The 18,206-nt window shown below is 31.9% G+C and overlaps 2 protein-coding genes across 2 annotated transcripts; one reads left to right on the forward strand and one right to left on the reverse strand.

Annotated features, from left to right (window-relative positions):
• Window positions 1–837: 837 nt before the first annotated feature.
• On the reverse strand, window positions 838–14,066 carry LOC137928687 (uncharacterized). The gene is made up of 10 exons (XM_068771619.1): window positions 14,037–14,066; window positions 13,702–13,893; window positions 13,437–13,541; window positions 12,311–12,566; window positions 11,576–11,703; window positions 7,018–7,212; window positions 5,975–6,327; window positions 3,709–3,772; window positions 3,463–3,630; window positions 838–1,005 (listed from the first exon to the last, which is right to left on the reverse strand). The coding sequence occupies exons 1-10, from the start codon at window positions 14,064–14,066 to the stop codon at window positions 838–840; spliced, it is 1,659 nt and encodes a 552-aa protein (XP_068627720.1).
• Window positions 14,067–14,784: 718 nt separating this feature from the next.
• Pomp (proteasome maturation protein) lies at window positions 14,785–17,122 on the forward strand. The gene is made up of 4 exons (XM_068771849.1): window positions 14,785–14,951; window positions 15,113–15,271; window positions 15,862–15,963; window positions 16,915–17,122. Exons 1-4 carry the CDS (start codon window positions 14,949–14,951, stop codon window positions 17,074–17,076), a joined length of 426 nt encoding a protein of 141 aa, XP_068627950.1. The 5' UTR covers window positions 14,785–14,948; the 3' UTR covers window positions 17,077–17,122.
• The last annotated feature ends 1,084 nt before the right edge of the window (window positions 17,123–18,206 follow it).

The following is an 18,206-nucleotide window of genomic DNA, read 5'->3' on the forward strand; positions in this document are numbered from 1 at the left end:
TACAAAGCTCTAAAAATAAATAGTTTTTTCCTGTATTATAAAACATTATAATTCTCTCTCTTGTCAACTGATAGACACTCACTGCAAGGCATAGGCCTTCCTTAAAAATATCTTTGCGGCGATTTACCATAATCGCCACGCTTGGCAGGCAGGGCCGGTGATCACAGTGTGGTATTACGGTACGCAAAGGACGCGGCTGTCCATCCTCTGGTAACTTGTGAGCAGTAGCAACCCTAAATAATTAATTCACAGAGTGTGAATTATATAACATTGTATCTCAGGGATCGAACCCGAGACCCATGAACACAAGTCTCTGTCCTCTACCGCTCGGCTACAATTACTCTCAAATACAATTAAAATATATCTTTGTGTTCATAAAATCACCTTTTTATAAGACATTAACTCGATAAATAATGTGGGCACCATGAAATATGTTTTACTTTTTTATTTTTTGAATTGCGGTTAGGCGGACCAATAATTATTAATGTTACGCAATCTATCGGAGCAGCCAGTACAAAAAATAATTTTGTTTTATTTTTTGGCCAAAATTGTCTTTATTATATATTTTCTATAAGTATCCTAAATAAATCAGTTTCACAAAGTTTTATTTATAACTAAGTTAAATTGTACTCAGGCTAAGGAGCCATTTAATTGTTTTTTCCATAATGCATAAAAATTCCGTTAAATCATATAGCTTTCAAGTTCATGTAGGTTCATAAATAAAATAAAATAGCTAAGTATTAGCTGTAATTAATTTATTTAAGAAAAAAGACATCACGCAAGATGCATCGGTATTTTGTTACAATTTTTACTGTTTCGTGCGTCCTTATCAAAGAGCTATATGTCTAACATTTCCTCCATTCGTATAGAGTAAGGCACATCGTGTACCGTGGTCCAGTTGACCGTGTGGGTACGAGAGACAACATCTTCAACGGTCTGTTCTTTGAACTCCTCCCATCGACGCGCCGTTACGAATTCTTTGAACAGATCTTTTTTTGTTGGTATCTGAAAAAATTATCTAACAATAATCAAGATATTCATATCCATATTAGGTGACCTCGGAGTCAACACGACACCCACACCGATTACCGGTCACAAATGAACTAATTTTTTATTGTATAATGATTTAATAATATTCGTCTCAATAAATGTCATTTATAAAATATACGAATTACACACGTATCAAAATTGGCAGTGATCCTAAATCTTAAAACAATTTTTTTTGAACAAATATCGATTACAAAAAATATTAGTTTAATTAAGAAATATAAAAAAAATATTGTAAATATTTCTTAAATAAAATAAATATTTTACGATTACTATACTGTTACAGTATTAGCTTTAGCTTAAAGCTTTTTCACGAAGATCAATGAGTGGAGTCTTAAGTAATTGTTAATAGAGTTTTTTTTTATTATACGCTAATCTAAGAAAATGCAACATTAAAACATTGAAATAGACTAGCAATAATTGAGACAGCAAGATCCTGACTGTGTGTTTTATGTATATTTGTGTTGTGACAGATTCTTAATAAAAAAAATATTTTTATTCGTACTGTACTTAAATAAACGAGGTTTCACCGAGTCGCCCACCGTTGCCGCGATTTAAAACATGACATAATCCTTCGCGCCTAATTTGGTAGCGGCCTACGTTTCGGCTTTCCTTACGCCTTGCGCGAGTATAATAAATAAATAATGAACCTTCCATTAAAATTCTCTGTTTTTTACTAACGTAGTAACACTATGGAAACATTTTAAAGTCCCGCGTATAACTGTGTCGAATCTATAGTCAATATTCTATTCACTCCAGTGCATGATTTAAATTAGTAAGGTGCAGATTTTGATTAAAACTGTATTAACGATAAACGAATAACCATTCTAGAAACATTTTTCAATACATTTAAAGTTTTAGACATAAAATATCTAAATATCTCATTGTCAAACAATCATTCATATCTACATGGGCAAATGATCAACGTACCCGTATGATATAAATAATGTAAAAGTTCTTGTTGAATCACCTGTATGGCCTGTGCATCAGATTATGAGTTTTAAAAATTTAGGTTTTTCATCACACTTTTATATGTTTGTATTTGCAGATTTAGCGGATATGAAATAGTAGAACACTGGAGGCACTTATCCAACTTCTTTATAAGTTACTAAGCAAGAAGCCTACGTTACGCTTGACTTACATTACGTTTTCTACTTACTGAGCGGTCGCCAAGTTGTAACATAAGGTTCTAAAGCTACATGTAAATTTTAGGCGCAAGAACACTCGACTAGGATCTTGAATTTTTAAATTTTAATGCGAAGATACTCGAGAGGACCGAAAAAAGGCTTGATGGATTGCTATGCGGAAAATCCAAAACCTAAGTTTTTTATAACTACTTTTAGGAATAGAGCAAATCTCTACTAACGGGAATGTTTTTTTTTCTTGACATCAAAATTAACATATTGTTATGACCAGAGACAATGCCTTGTATGTAGCCTACTAAGACTATAGTTTTAAATAATTTAATATGATACTAATCGTAAAAAAATTGTAAATATTTTGACCACACATAGTGAGGACATAATATAACTACAAAAATAAAAAAACAACGTTATATTTCAAATTAGAAACTTCCATTTTAATATTAATATTTATTGTGTTATCTCATTTTCGTGCCAATCGATGGTCAAGCGTCTTAATAACACTGTGTTCAATAACCAAGAATGAACGAGTCATAAAAGCTCGATCCATCTAAACGTAGTACAAAAAGAACGTTTTGAACTTTATCAGAACTGAACAATAGTCCCCCATCTAGTCCCGATTTTAATTCACTGAATTATAATTTGTGGACAGTAGTAGTAGGATGCCATACCCTCTCTAAACGCTATGTTAATCCCCTAAAACAATCCATACCATTGGCAGCTAAGATTTTATCTTTAAAAATAGAGAAAATAACTCTATTGAAAACTGGCACCAACATTTAATTTAAGGCATAATTACATAGGCGTAAGGACATAATTTTTATAAGCTTCGTATATTTTTTTATAATAATGTTTATATGTTTAGATAAAATATACGAGTACCATTATTAAACATAAGATTTGCCTAGTTGATGATGCATTACATTGTTGTAATAAAAAACTACACATAGCGTAAAATTTTACACTTATTTCTATAATCACCCTGTAATAAAGTTTGTATGCGACATGTTAATAACTTCTGGCAGTACAAAGTCTGCACAGTCATAGTAAAAGAGTGATTAATTTTAATAATTCGAATTTTGAAAAAGCTTGTTAATATATTATCCTTCCGTTATTTATTTTTTATGAAACCCATGATTTTGAACACGGTGTATGATACTTTAATAGACAATAAATCAGTCGTCCCTTTAAAGTATTTTCACTTATAAATAATAATCCAAATTTATAACTATCCATATTATATCAATAAATATTATAACAATAATTAACTTACTTTCTTTTCAAGATAGTGTTGAATACGTGACCAAATGTTTGCGGTGTTCCTTTGCAGTAACCAAATGTTTGGCAAGAGCATGCAGTCAACTGGAGTAAGAGCTATAATTCGCCTGTCCCGCATATTTTCTCCGAACCCGAAACTTGAACCTGGATTAAACTGGCATACCTAAAGGTTTAAGATGTAAAATGTAAATAAAGACTAAACTTTATGTTCTATGTAATTAAAATTTACATCATTTTTAACCTGCATGAAATATGTGCGAAGATTCTTTGGTGGTAGGTTTATCACTTCGGGAACTACGCTCAACCTGAAAGGTTAACAACCACTCAATTATTCTGCGTTATAACATTTTTCAACTAGTCAATAAATCAAGCTTTATTATACAACCCACGCATAACTCAATTATGTTAAACAAAACGCGCTTAGTAGCCCAGTGGTAAGAGACTGAGATTTGTGGTCATAGGTTGCGAATTCGATTCCCCATACAGTCCCCAAACAGACTTAAAAATATTTCATACTTTGTTCGTTATTGTAGAGGAGTGCGACTGCTTACAAACAAGTGTCTAGACCAGTGATTCCCAAAGTGGTCTATACCGACCCCTAGGGGTCTATGACAACCTGCAAGGGGTCTACATCAAAAGAAAAAAAATTTGGGGGTCTATGAAATGAAAATGGGGGTCCACGATAGTGGATCTCAACACATACACTGATAGTACCTATTTACTTACATCATACTATCTTATAATATCCCACATATATAATATCAACATTTACATTATTTATAAAAGTACCTATGAAGTACAAAATTTTTTTTGTGTAAATTGTGTAAGTTGTAGGATGTTGGTATTCGCTTTGTGGTCGCAATACATTTTGGACTTGTAAAAACCTGAGAGTCGCAGTCTCCGCTTCGCTACCTTGCACTGACTTGTTCAATTCTCTCTATAAATACCAATGTGGGATAAATACGTTTATTCGTTTTCTGAATCTTGAAAAGGAAAGTGCTAAGAAAATATTTAAAAAATGTATAAAATAACATGTGTTTTTACTTTTAGTATTTAACACTAAACTTCACTACAGTTAGAAATTTATAGGAAATTAATATCAGGTCAGTAGGGGGTCTACCCAACACGGAAAAACATGGCAAGGGGTCTACGACACAAAAAAGTTTAGGGAACTCTGGTCTAGACTCTAGAGGACGGGCGGCAGCGTCGTCTTGCGTTACCATAATACCACACTACAATCGCCTGCCAAGTGTGGCGATTACTGTCAATGCTCCCATATATATTTTTGAGAGAGGCCTAGCAGTGGGCGTCTACGGGCTAAAACGATTAACGAAGTGTTACGAAAATGGTAACCATCGAACGATAACAAAAAAAACAACGGTAATAAATAACTTGGTGTTCAATTAAATCGAAAATTCCAATTTTTTCAATACAAAACATGGTGTTATCAAGAGAAATTAATTTATAATAATATAAATAGGTTTGATTTCAATTTTAGAGTACAAATTCTCAAAGATTTCACTAAAAAAAATCTTTTCAAGTAGGCGAGTTCAATTTAAAAAATAAAATTATTCATCGTCGTTTCAGCCGCAGGATGTCCACTGTTGGACATATACATTCCTCATAGATTTCCAATAAAACCGGTTTTATCCAGCATCTTCCGACGAATTTTTAAAGTAAATCTGTCCAAATTGAAAATTTGATTACTTAAGATTGAAAACATGCTAGTGCCAAATTCACAAATCTATTATTTTTTACTAGTATTATGAAAGTCACCGAAACGAAACACAACAAAACACATTTTCATGAAATATTTTTTTTCCGAGTGTTTGTCCCACTTGCAACCTAATGAATCGTTTATTAGACTTCAATTAGCTTTTATGGACAAGCGCCTTCTAAAGCAGCTATGTACAGCTGGTATAACGAGTTTAAGTGTGGTCATTTGAAATATGAAGAAAGAAGTGGTCGTCCTTTGAATGTTGTGACGAAAGAAAATACGCTGCAAGTGTAAAACATTTTTAAACGCCGTTTTGTTTAATGATACCGTCGAAGATATTATATGTAATAATAATATACTGACAAGTAATGTTTCTGAACTATCATGTGATAAATAAACAGAAACTTGTTATCCAATTGTGATGTGAAAAATTTTTTAAAATGATAATCACACATGGGAATGATTTGTACCCATTTAATAAGAATATTGTAAAAATGACAATAAAAATAGGTTTGTGCGTGGGTTCCTCTCAAATCGGGGTGTGTTAGAAATACTTCTAAAAACCCATGTGCGCTCTACTATAATGGTAACTTTGAATTTAAATTAAAAGTACCACTGTAATAGAGCGCATTCTGATTCTAGTTGCAATCAAATTGGATCGTTCTGGCATCAAGCACTCACTAAATGACTCTATATAGATACTAATATGAATAAATAATCGAATAACTTGAAGTTTTTAGTCATTTAACTGACTTCAATATGCTTTTAATTATTAAAATGTCTTGATAACCTGATGGATTCCCTCACAACTCGATCGGTAGGCTTCAAGAGGTCCTGTGACTTGGACTCGGAGCGCTCGTAGCGAATGTGGCCGCTGTCGGTACTCTGCCGTTTTATTTCATCTTCGTACCCCACAGAAGCATGACCGCTATCCGGTTTCAAAATACTGGATTTCTTTTTATAAGAGCTCGGATGTTCTGTGCTGCCGGTACTATTGGACTTCTCATCCTTTATAAAGTGCTTCATCTCTGATTGCTCTTTCTCAGAAATAGTTTCACGGCCTGTTTCGCTGCTTTTGTTAAGTTTGTTGTAGGCGCCGAAGTATTTTGCATCCAAATCTTGTTCACTTTGTTCGCTAGGAACCTAAAAATGTAAGTTGCCAACACATGCACCTCTTAATTTATTAGTTCAAATGTCAACTTCTTATCCCCAAGTCACAAATAAAAGTACATAAGCATACTATTATCGCTACGCATAACAGAATTAACATAAGACTTTTTCATCTGCAATTTTGTAATGGCAGGTGATTATAGATCGACATTAAAACTTAAAAATTTAAAAATGCGTTCACACATTTCTTATTTTCTCAAAATTCCGGTTTTCACGTTAATAATAAAATTTTCATTTATTATTTTAAGTGGATGGGTACAAAAAAAACAATGAACAAAAAGCAAGAGAACGATTTTGCCCTCATGTAAACGCAAATATTATATAATTGCTCATTGATACCAACTCGACGGCCATTAAGCTATGCATTTTCAAGAATTACTCTACACAACTAATACAGTGTTGTAATGAAGTTCGTTAGACTAATGAAACATGATGTGTTAAAACCACAAATTTAGTATCCGAAATTTTCTGCAACTGTTTTATTTTAATCAAGCTATATCACTCAATATGAAGCGAACAACTCGCTCTTCTCCTAACTGTTAAATTTTAAAAAAATATTGCATACTGTAACTAGATATAATTATGCTTAAATAAATTAATAATTTAGGTATTATGTCGTTGGTATTTTTTTATAATTTTGGCAAAAACTGTCATAATACGTACATAAGGGTCGTAGAGCGAGTAATAGTTCCTGCCGAGACGCGTCACAACAGTTACTTGTATAGATTCAATCATCTGACAGCGGCCGGAGAGAATAAAATAAACAAAATTAGGGACGCCTACGCCGTCTCCAAGCACCGTTTCATTCGTTTCATACGACTTCATTTTTGCCACTATACAACCTTCGCGACGAGCAACCTACAGACAAAAGTAACTTCCTTAAATTCTTGCAACTTGTTTACTACCACGTGATAGCGTCAGCAAAAACAATAGAAAATAAATACATTCTAAAATACAGCTCTCTTTATACTTTTTCACATCATAATACAAAAAAAGGCCGCCAATATGATGCATATTCTGTAAGAGAACTGCCTATTTAGATATGGCGATATTACGCAAAAAAGCGGAGGAATTTGTGTATTGTCAAAGTTTCACAGTTATGCCTATATTACATATACGAGTATAGTTATAAATATATAATTACAAGTGCTGGTGTAAATACAATAATTACAATTTATATATAAACACACACAGTGTATACACACAGTAAACTGCCATCGTTATTTTTCATCATCAATCCAGCCGTAAGCCTGCTGATCTTAGGCCTCCCACATAAATTTTTATATATTGCTGGCAGGAAACAGCTTGTATCTATTGTTTTTTAACGACCTCAATAAGGTCATCTGGCCATTTTGGGTGTGGATATCCACGTGCTTAATTACTTGTATACAACTTTTATATAAGTGTCTAAAGTGTTCAACCATTTAATTCGCTAAGCTGGGAAATTTTAAATCACAAAACGTGACAAAAATTTTACAACTGACGCGCTGGTGGTACGATGTTCAAATATTTACTTTAGAACAGTTTCGACGTGAACTATGACATCATTTATATCAAATAAGTACGTTGACCATTTGCCAATGCAGCCTTTCGGGACAATGACAAATTTTATACACGACAAAGTATGACAACATTGACAAATATTTCAAGTAATAATCGCTTATCAAATAATACCCAAACTTTAAATGTTTGTTAAGACAACACAACACATTTCTACGCATATTTATTTAATGTATGTGGACAGAAACATAGTGAAAAGAATGGTGTTCCAAAGTATTTTTTATAAACAAGCACAATGTCTTATCATTATTTCATTTCCATGCAAACATTTTGTTATAAAAAGATGACTAATTGTCAAATTATAGAATATATGCTAATTAACGTATCACTTGCTGTAATTTATAATCTAAATTATTATTAAATCAGTATATAATATAATTGTACTTCCTTTTACCTAGTAAACATATCACTATAGGCCAATCTAAAATATAATCAATTTTAACTAAATTATTAAATTAAAAAAGAATTTATTTTGCTATTGAAAAATGTTATTATGCCATAGGCATTTACAATACTGATGGTAGAACGGTGACAATTAGCCTATACCCCTTGTTTACGGATATGTTTGATGACTTTCACAGGTGCCTCGACTGAATCCTATACACAATATTACTCCTCTGGATTAAGAAGCCAAGCTTGCTCGATTTGACAAACGTTCCATGTAGTGACAAGGGCCCCGACGAAGGGCCTAGTCTGATTTGTGACAAATGTATCGCAATTAACATTTTGATTTAGAATTGCCCTGGAGCCAGCGTCTCTATAGCTTTAGAATTATTTAAAAAAAACAACTAAAAGTAATCTATCAATGACATAAAATTCGAATGATCAGGAGCTTAACCCTTTACTTGGCAAGAACTAAAAATATGAAAAAAAAGGAAATTATTGATAAATTTTGTTTAATTTATGAATGGACAACTTGAGAAAAATAAAAATAAAAATCTAGGTATCCTAGGTTTCGAGAAAACTTAAGTACATCACAATGTACACTGCCAATTTTACAGAAATATTATAAATAAATTGTTTGTACATTTTGGTGTACACTACCAAGGACATAATGAATTACATTATTCAGGTTATTATAAATTTATTTCAAAAAAAGGAGGAAATATTTAAATTATTCTTTATTATTTTAGGTGAAAATTACGAAAGCAATTACGTTTTATTTTTCCCACAACAAAACACAAATGTACGTTACATTTTATACAGTAGACAGATGTTCTTCCACTCTTACAATATTTGCAACGCATTGTTTCATTACCTGCTTCTGGAAGATGACCTGTGTTATCAAATCTGACGCTATCAGTTGGTCGGACTGAGACTGGTTTATGGATTTTCAGATTCTCGCCTATATCGTCTGTAACGTTTTGGTTTGTTCCTATTCTATTAGACAACCCATCAAACAATTCAAATCTGAAATCTTTCAATGAAGTCTTCTTCCCATCTCTTCTATGTAGGAGCCAAGCGTTATTTATACACATATCAACAAGTTGTGAAAATATTCCCAAGTACCAACGGTGACTTTTGAAGGGAGTTCTATATAACGATATCAACATATCTGCTAAATCGACCCCTCCCATATGTTTGTTGTAATGTTTGACCACTTGAGGACATTCTACATCTACTTTCTTTTTCTCATCCTTATCGTATCGTTTGATTGTTTCTAAGGGGTACGAGTCTATGTAGGTGCTAATAAGTGTAACCACTTTATTGTCGTTCCACTTTACGACTGCCAACTTATTCTTATTGCAAACCACCTGGGCGCTAGAACCGCGTTTCTTCTTTTTTAATTGTTTGTCAGTTGGCAATAACTCTTGACAGCCTCTGAGACGATTAGTCCTTATTGTTCCTAGACTAAGGATCCCGTATTCTTCCCGCAGAATATATGTTAGTTCAGGCGACATAAAAAAGTTATCAGCATACACAATGGCCGGCTTTTTCTTTATAGTTTGACACAATGCAAGCACTACCATACCTCCTAAACCAATTGAAGCTTCTTTCTCTGAAAAAGTCAGTCCACGAAAGGTATCGTCGCCACCATACAGAATAAAATCGTAGATGATACCCGAAACACCCGCACGGACAAAATTCTTAAACCCCCATTTCTTAGGTTTCATTTTTACGTACTGCTTTCGTTTACCTGCTTTACGACCTTTATAAGGTATCATCATCTCGTCAATGGAATATTTTCCTTCTTCTTCAATTTTCAGAAAATTTTTGCGTATTTTCTCCATTAGGGGGCGAATCTTGAAATAACGGTCTGAATCTTCCAAAGTATTATCAACAAAATGAATATATCGACGTATTTGTTGATACTTTTTGAGAGGCATAAGATCAGCAATGAGAGGGTATCTTGTTTTTCTTGCCCAATAGTCAGTATAAGCTGGCATCTGTACTATACCCATCATGATTTGAATGGCCAGGAAGCTTTTAATCTCATCTTCTGTCAGCTGAATAGATCGACCTAGTTGTTCAACTGCATATAAATTTGTATTATAAACAATGTCAGTAATTAAGTCAGGAGAAAAAAAGAAATAAAAATAATCCAGTACTGTCTCTATTTGTGTTTGATGGAGATTGTATAAGTTTTCTTCAAGAGATACATTGTGACGAAGTACTGCTTTTGACCATTGATAATTTAGGGCGAATTTCTGAACCTTTACTTTTTTGGTCACTACAGTCTTTGTTGTCTTTTTACGCTTGGACTTGGTAAGTAGTAACTGCTGTCCGCTGGTGCTAGGCTGGGGAGATGATAGTTCAACAGAAGGAGATGGCAAAGATTGGATGGAGTTCAATGTGGGTATAACATTGTAGTTACTTGTATTCGGCGATGGAAAAACTTCATCAAATGTTGGTGTGAGTGGTAAAGTAATGGGTATATCATGCTGTTCGTTGTTGGAGTCAGTTGAAGTATCAAGCAAATTAAGGGCTTCTAGTGATGATGCTATTGAAGGTGGATCAGAGGTATCTGGTGAAGGCGGTATATAAGCATTTGCTTCCTCATCAGATGTGGAACTATCGTCAGAGCATGCGTTTTGAGCGGGTACCAAAGCCAAGATCTTATGGGCGCGAGTTAGTTGAAAGTTCTGCAGGCGGAAAAAGAAAAAAAAAAGTTCAAAGCAGACAGTTTTTATGAGAAGGTAAAAAAATAAATAAACAAAAACTGCCGATTCGTTGAAAAACAAAAACTGTGTAAACTTAGCAATGTACAGCGTGGTTACCATAGTTCATTTTTAGTATTTTAGTGCGTTATTGGCAACGTGCAGTGCAGTGTACATACATTTGTTTCAACCAAAATCGGCCATAAAAATTGAGACAGTAACGCATAAAACCACTTTTTGAGTAATACATAGTTTTTAGATCAAATAACACACCATTTTTTATTAGTTTTTGAGCTAAAAAGTAATTTATAACGCAAAAACTTACCCGGGTCCCGCCAACACTTTGTTGTTTCGAAGCCATTTTGAATTTGACATGTGTTGTTCAGTGTTGCAACAACGAAAATATTTTTCTACTAATTCTAAATTATTTAGTAATATTTTTAATAAAAACAAAACAAAAAAATATTATTATTTAACCAGTAAATTTTTTTTGAAATGTATGTACAGTCTAATGTACCTTACCAAGTTAAGGGTTAAGTGTACTAAATAAATCAAATCATCACCTCATCCAGAGCGTCGAAATAAGTAAAAGCGGACATAGCACGTTGTACTTCGTCCCATTGCTTCTGCACAGACGCCTGCAAGACGTTTTTGAAGTCGTCCCTCATGAGTACAAGCAGTTCGCAGTGACCTGTACGTAGAAATAAATAAATAAAAACTACAAAGCAATCTTTCCGGCCACACTAAACCAAATCCGGTTCAGAACAGTTAAACACAAATATTTTGGTTGCTGCGCTACCTATGTTGGGTCGATTGAAACGTTCTAGCAACAAAATTTTTGAAAATTAGTTGCCGATTTATTTTATAACCTTTTTCGTTTTAGACGCTTTTGGGAATGTTGTAACTTTATGTGAAGGATGCCACCATAGTGTTTCTGTGGTGTTAATTTCTTTTATATAGGGCTTTTCTGGTATTCTTCTCATGACGTGAACTAGTTACACTATAAAGTATACTAAGTTGATTATAATATGAATAAATTATGTTTTTATTAATAGTTATATCAGATGGTCTTTTCGCCAACGTTTTTAACTAAATTTGTACTTATTTATACTTTTAATTTCTATAAAGTATACATATGCATAGTTAGTACAAATTGCAAAAAAAAAAAAAACAAAGTTTAATTTTTTTCTATGTCTTATACAGCATGTGTTAAAATTAGAAAGAAAATGACGACGCCCATGGGTATATCAACTGGCAAGACGTCTACGGATTCAGCTAGTCATAAAGAAAATTATTACCGACTGTCGTAACTGAAGCGGTTCTCTTGATGTTATGCAGCAAAGAAACTTCACCAAACATATCTCCTTGGTGCATCGCACCAACTTCAATAGAAACGTATTTTTGCAGCAATTCGTCGAATATCATTTGGCTGACCACGACATCGCCGCTTACGATGAAATACATTGCGTGCGCCTCGTGGTGCTGTCGGACGATGGTCCGGCCTGGGCCGTAATATTTGTAATACGTAACCGCCGCGAGCTTCTTCTTCACATACTGGGGATATTGTAAACAAGTTGCACTAGTGTAAGTGATCCTTCCTAAAATTTGATCTCCAAATTAACGAAAACTAGTTTGGCACTATTATTTCGTCGCCGACGTCGTTTCAACCCATAGACACCCACTACAATGCATAGGGCACCCCCCCAAAAATATATCTATGGGGGATATACTACAATCGCCACGCTTGGCAGGCAGGTTGACGATGGAAGTGTGGTATTATGGTACGCAGAGGAAGTTGCTGCACATCCTTGGCTAAACTTGTTTATGAGCAGAGGCAATCCTTTATAATTAATGCACAAAATGTATGTAAGATTGTATCCCGGGAATCGAATTCGCGATCGTAGATCGCAAGCTCAAATAGTGCAAATGCTAATAAATCCTAGCCTGTGGTCATTGTAAGAATAAACTTGTGTTATGGACAGCGGAGGTACTTCATTTAATAGTATTAGCAAAATTAAATATTCTGAACAGTAAAAAAATGTAGTCGGAAAAGGTACACGTAGGAGTGCGTGAGGAGTGTATTTATTTCTGTGTGAATATACGAGGGAATTCATTAGATTTATAGTTATGAGACATTTTAATGCATTTCTGTATTATCGTAATCATTGAACACGTTTTAAGAATAAACTTTCTTACCATACATGGATAATTAATAACGCTGTCGTTCGATTTATAAGAAATTAATATAGTAATCTCATAAATATTTTTATTAACATGTTTCAATTCTTTTATTTAAGCTTACCCGTTAAATTATTGTCATTTAATTTAAAACAATACAAGTATTATTTTAAATTTTTGGTGGAATAAATAACAAACTTTTAGCTGCTAAAAAACCAAATTAATTATTATAACATAACAACTTACGTTGGGATAGCGCTTGAAACATTTCAAACCTCCAATAATACGAAAGATATATTTCTTTTCTTCTTCTGTCCTTTCTTCAGCTGGCTTATTTAATAAAGCTTTATCCTGGAAAATAAGTAATTAAATTTATTTATAGTTAGAAACTGCTGTAATGATATAAAATAATAATGATATTAAATAATATGTTTACAAATTGATATTTTTTTTCCCAGTATACCATATAATATAAAACTAATTTCAAATAAATAATACATAAAATGCTTACGTTTATGCTTAACAACTGCTTCTTCTTTGCTTTGCCTCGGACAGCTTGCTGTACTCTCCTCTTCACATCATCCAATCCTTCATATTCATCTATAGCTTCTATTAGCCAATATGCATTCGCCATCACCAAACGTCCAAGCGCGCGAAATAAGCATTTAGCATGAAATTTTCGTTTCATCTGTTCTTCGGGATCCTATCAAGATTTTTTTACAGTTAGAAACAAATATGCGGTATAAAATATTATAAAGCTTCATATTTAAGTTTTTGAATCATTAATCTACTTCTAATTCTTCTACTGTTACTCCTTTTTACAAATTTGTTAAAAAAAATTCTTACCAATTCTTTTTTGGTTCCACGACCTGCCATTGTTTTTGAATTATAATTTAATATTAATATGAAATATGTATAAAATATTAAACTTTACTTTAACGTTTTATAGAATTTATATGAAATTTGCAAAAACTTAGAGTAAATTATAAAAACCATGTACATACAAAAATATTTTGATAACACTTTGCCAAGCCAACATTGACTAAAAATGTGTCTAATATATTTTTTACTTTCATCTAGTTTTGTGTCATTTTTTTAAAACAACAAAAGATATAGGATCAATAATAATGTTTTTACAGAAAGTAATTAAAAAAACAAACAATATCATATCGTTAGCCAAGAAAGGTAATTTATTGAATGATACGTTATATATCAAATATGGTTAAAAAATAAAAAGAACTTAGTTTTGTAGATTATTTTTTTATATCCATATTTTGTAATACAGATTACTATTGATTCTATATCTATGATTATTTTGAAAATGACACAAAAACAAAGTTCTTCAACTTTTATAAAAATGTAACATAACATATATGTTATAAAAAGTACCAGAACGTTCACCACTGTAATTATTAAGCTTCTGTGTGATTTGTTAAAATCATTTATAAATTTATCAATATATTATCTGAATTTATGTTAAAAATGTTACTTTATGAAAAATTTACGTCCTATATAAGTATAACGACTACAAAAATTAACGGATTCAGAGCTAAATCTATTTAGTCTGTTACTTTTAGATAGTGCTTAGTTTGGTATACAATCTGTGAACGTGATTTGACAAATTAGATTGCAAATACCGCTTTTAAAAGTTATCATAATTTACTCTCGTAATAGCAGTTTATACATAAAGAAAATAATATAATAACCAATACAAAGCCTACATTTATTAATTTTTTGTGGCCAATCCTTGATTTCACCATGGTAATATAATTTGGTTTTTTAAGAGCTATTCATTTATAATTGGTTATGTTATTATTGAACTAAACCTTTAACAAATCAACTTGATTTTAGCTCAAATTCATGAAACATTAATATTCTTAACTTGCAGAGCTTAAAATTTAATTTTGATTATACATTTCCAGAGCTTCGGATTACCGTCTTTAAAAGTTAAACCTGAAAATGCAGTCACGAACAATCTACAAGTTGGACCTTTTGGAGTTTCCAGCCCATTTGTCAGTGGGTTAGGTTCGACTAAACCAAAATTGGGTATAGCACATCCTTTGGAAACATCTGAACGAAACGTAAGTAACTTTTGAGCAACTAACTTATAATGCTTTTGTTTACCATTTGAATGGGTTGTTTTAATTTTGTCAATATCTGTATATTCTTCATGTAGTAGTGCATGTATCCCTTTCAATTATATAATGTTTTTTTTATAATATATAATAACTGTGTCCATAATTTTGAATGATAAAAAGTGCTACAGGTATATTAACATAAGTGATATGGTTGATTATGCCTTTTGTAAGAGAGATTAACTGTAGAAAATTAGTAATATTTATGGCCGGTATCATGCGCAAGATTACAAATGCTTATGTAAGATTGGCAAAGTAATTAGAATTAGAAGTTAATTACCAGTAATGGATAAGAAATCTTGAATCTTGATCGAAATTCCATCTTAGTAATTATTCATTGAAAAATGTGCAATAATCTTTCTTTGATTCAAACTCAATAATTATTCCAAATTCACATGATTACATGTTGCACTAATCCATACTTAATGAAATAATTATTATTAGTTAACTAATTTCTAATTGATTTATCTTTTTAACTTTAAAATTGTAATATTGATTATTAATACATTGTTGATATTGTTAATTTTTATTTTCAGTATCACCTAAATGAAGAAAAAATGAACATGGCCATGTTACGGAATATTCAAGGACTTCATGCTCCATTAAAACTCACAATGGAAATGAAGTTTACCAAAAAGGTATCACACCATTTTATTATTTTAATAGATGTTATAAAAAGATGCTCATTGTAATTTAATCTTTGACTTTAAATTAATTAATGATATATGAGGTACAAATCCAGGGAATACAAAATAATCAGAGAATAAAAACTACACCTGCTTATGTAATGGCAGAGGCTCTGAAAAATGGTCCCTTTCTTAATATGCATGCAATTAAGTAATTAAAAGGCAGACCAGTTGACAGTGTGCAGGGTACATGGCTGCAGAAGCCCTATAGCTCTGGAGTAAAGGCCACATACTGCCTAGCTTAGTGTAGGATGTCCAAGCACAAGGTGGATTAACAACCTTTTAAAGTTGTTGAAAGACATGATACGCTGGATGCAGCCTGCTTCCAACAGATCCTATTAAGAATTTATGGGTGAAGCCTATATCTAGTTTAACTACATCACATAAAATACAATTTGAATAAAGTTATAGATTGAAATAAAGATAGATTTTTTTAAATATTTAAAATACATGTCTGATACTATTTATAGCCAGCTATGATCTCTTGTTAACAAATATAATTGTAAAAATATTGTGAGCAAAGTATATAATTCCAATCAGGTTTAGTAAAAGAAAACAAAAAGTTTGTGCTGTTAAGTATGCATGGCTATTGATTTACATTGTAATAACCAGGTTTTCATCTATTATTTTATTTTTTATGCCCATAACATCAGAATTACAGCAATACTTACTGCTTACCAAAACACTACACTAGGAATATTCTGTTTCATTTTTGTGGTGTTGGGATAATATTTTGAGGCGGTGTCCAGTGCTAGACAATACTGAAAACATATACCTAAAAGATCTAGGTACTCACTAAAGAAAAAAGAAATTTTAATACAGATACAAAAGCTACTTGATATTTTTACGAAATAATAATCTGTAAGGTTATAGAAATATTTACTAATATTAGTTTATTTTCAGATTGGCCGTTTACCATTTTTGCCCAGTTCCAACCTTCAACATGAAGTACTTACTGGTCGACATTTAGATATAGGGTTCGAAGACATCCTCAATACTCCAGACTTCTGTGAAGTAGCTGGGCAACCACATGCTGTTGTAGAGAGATCACTTGGCATACTATAAACAATATTATTATTCTAAATGTTCACATTTCTTAATAAAAAGGTATACAAACTATTAATGTTTCATTCTGGACTATCTATTTCCTTTTTTTTAGTATGTTTCAGAAAGTAACCTATTTTATTTCTATTACATGCTGAGTCATTGCATTCATGTCCAATATCACATAACATAACAGTAGGTTACTTCTTGAAGTCATTATTAAAAATAATTATAAAACCAATGTTTTTATGTTAAATTACATTTATTATGTACAAACAATCCATCTCATCTTTAAATATGACAACTAAAAGGTTATTTCAAGATTATTTACTCGCTTTTAATCTATAAATGATTTGTAAACTATAATACATGGTGGTTGGTTATAAATTTGAAAGATTTTACATTTATTTCCAAAAGTTTATTAATAACTGAAAATTTATTAGAATGTGACAAGCTAATAACTTCTGGCAGTATACTATGTTAAAAAAGATAGTCAACAATAATTAATTTTAATATGTTGTAATCATAATTTTGAAAACATTTATATTAGTATATTATCATTACATTATATATTATTTCTGAAATCATTGATCTTTGGTTAGGGTGTACCATACATTAATTCATGGGAAATGAGCTATATATTCATCCCTTTAAAGCATAACCTATAACCAATAACCAATCATTCTCTATACACATTGGTACATTTCTTCATTTATGATTATATGGTTTATAAAGACTTTGATTCATACAAAATTCTTGTTCCTATTCAGCTACCTAGAGAGTAAATGATATTAAGATATGATTTTGTAGAACGACCGTGTACGACTTAATACCTATTAAAACTTTATATAATTCATAAACTTCATGGGTTTTTAAGAAACACGGTAATACCAGATTTCTCACGATTAATCAAGTCATCTGTTCGAGAGTAGGATCTAGTGAGATGACCATAAGCTTCAGAAAAGAATTGAGAGAGTGAGATAGTCTGTTTTATTGTGCTTTGGTTTAAGTACAAGTAATGCATAAAAATAAAACTAATGGCCAAATGCTAAGTGTAAAACTTGAGAATAGCATGGCCAATTTCATTCATATATCTGTAAAAGTACAAGAAAGGTTCTTATAAAAAAAAATTGCAAGGAATATAGTTAAAA

The sequence above is a fragment of the Battus philenor genome, unplaced genomic scaffold (assembly GCF_028537555.1).
Source record: "Battus philenor isolate CCGP_79_NKW_IND1 unplaced genomic scaffold, ilBatPhil1.0.hap1 SCAF_4, whole genome shotgun sequence".
Taxonomy (NCBI): domain Eukaryota; kingdom Metazoa; phylum Arthropoda; class Insecta; order Lepidoptera; family Papilionidae; genus Battus; species Battus philenor.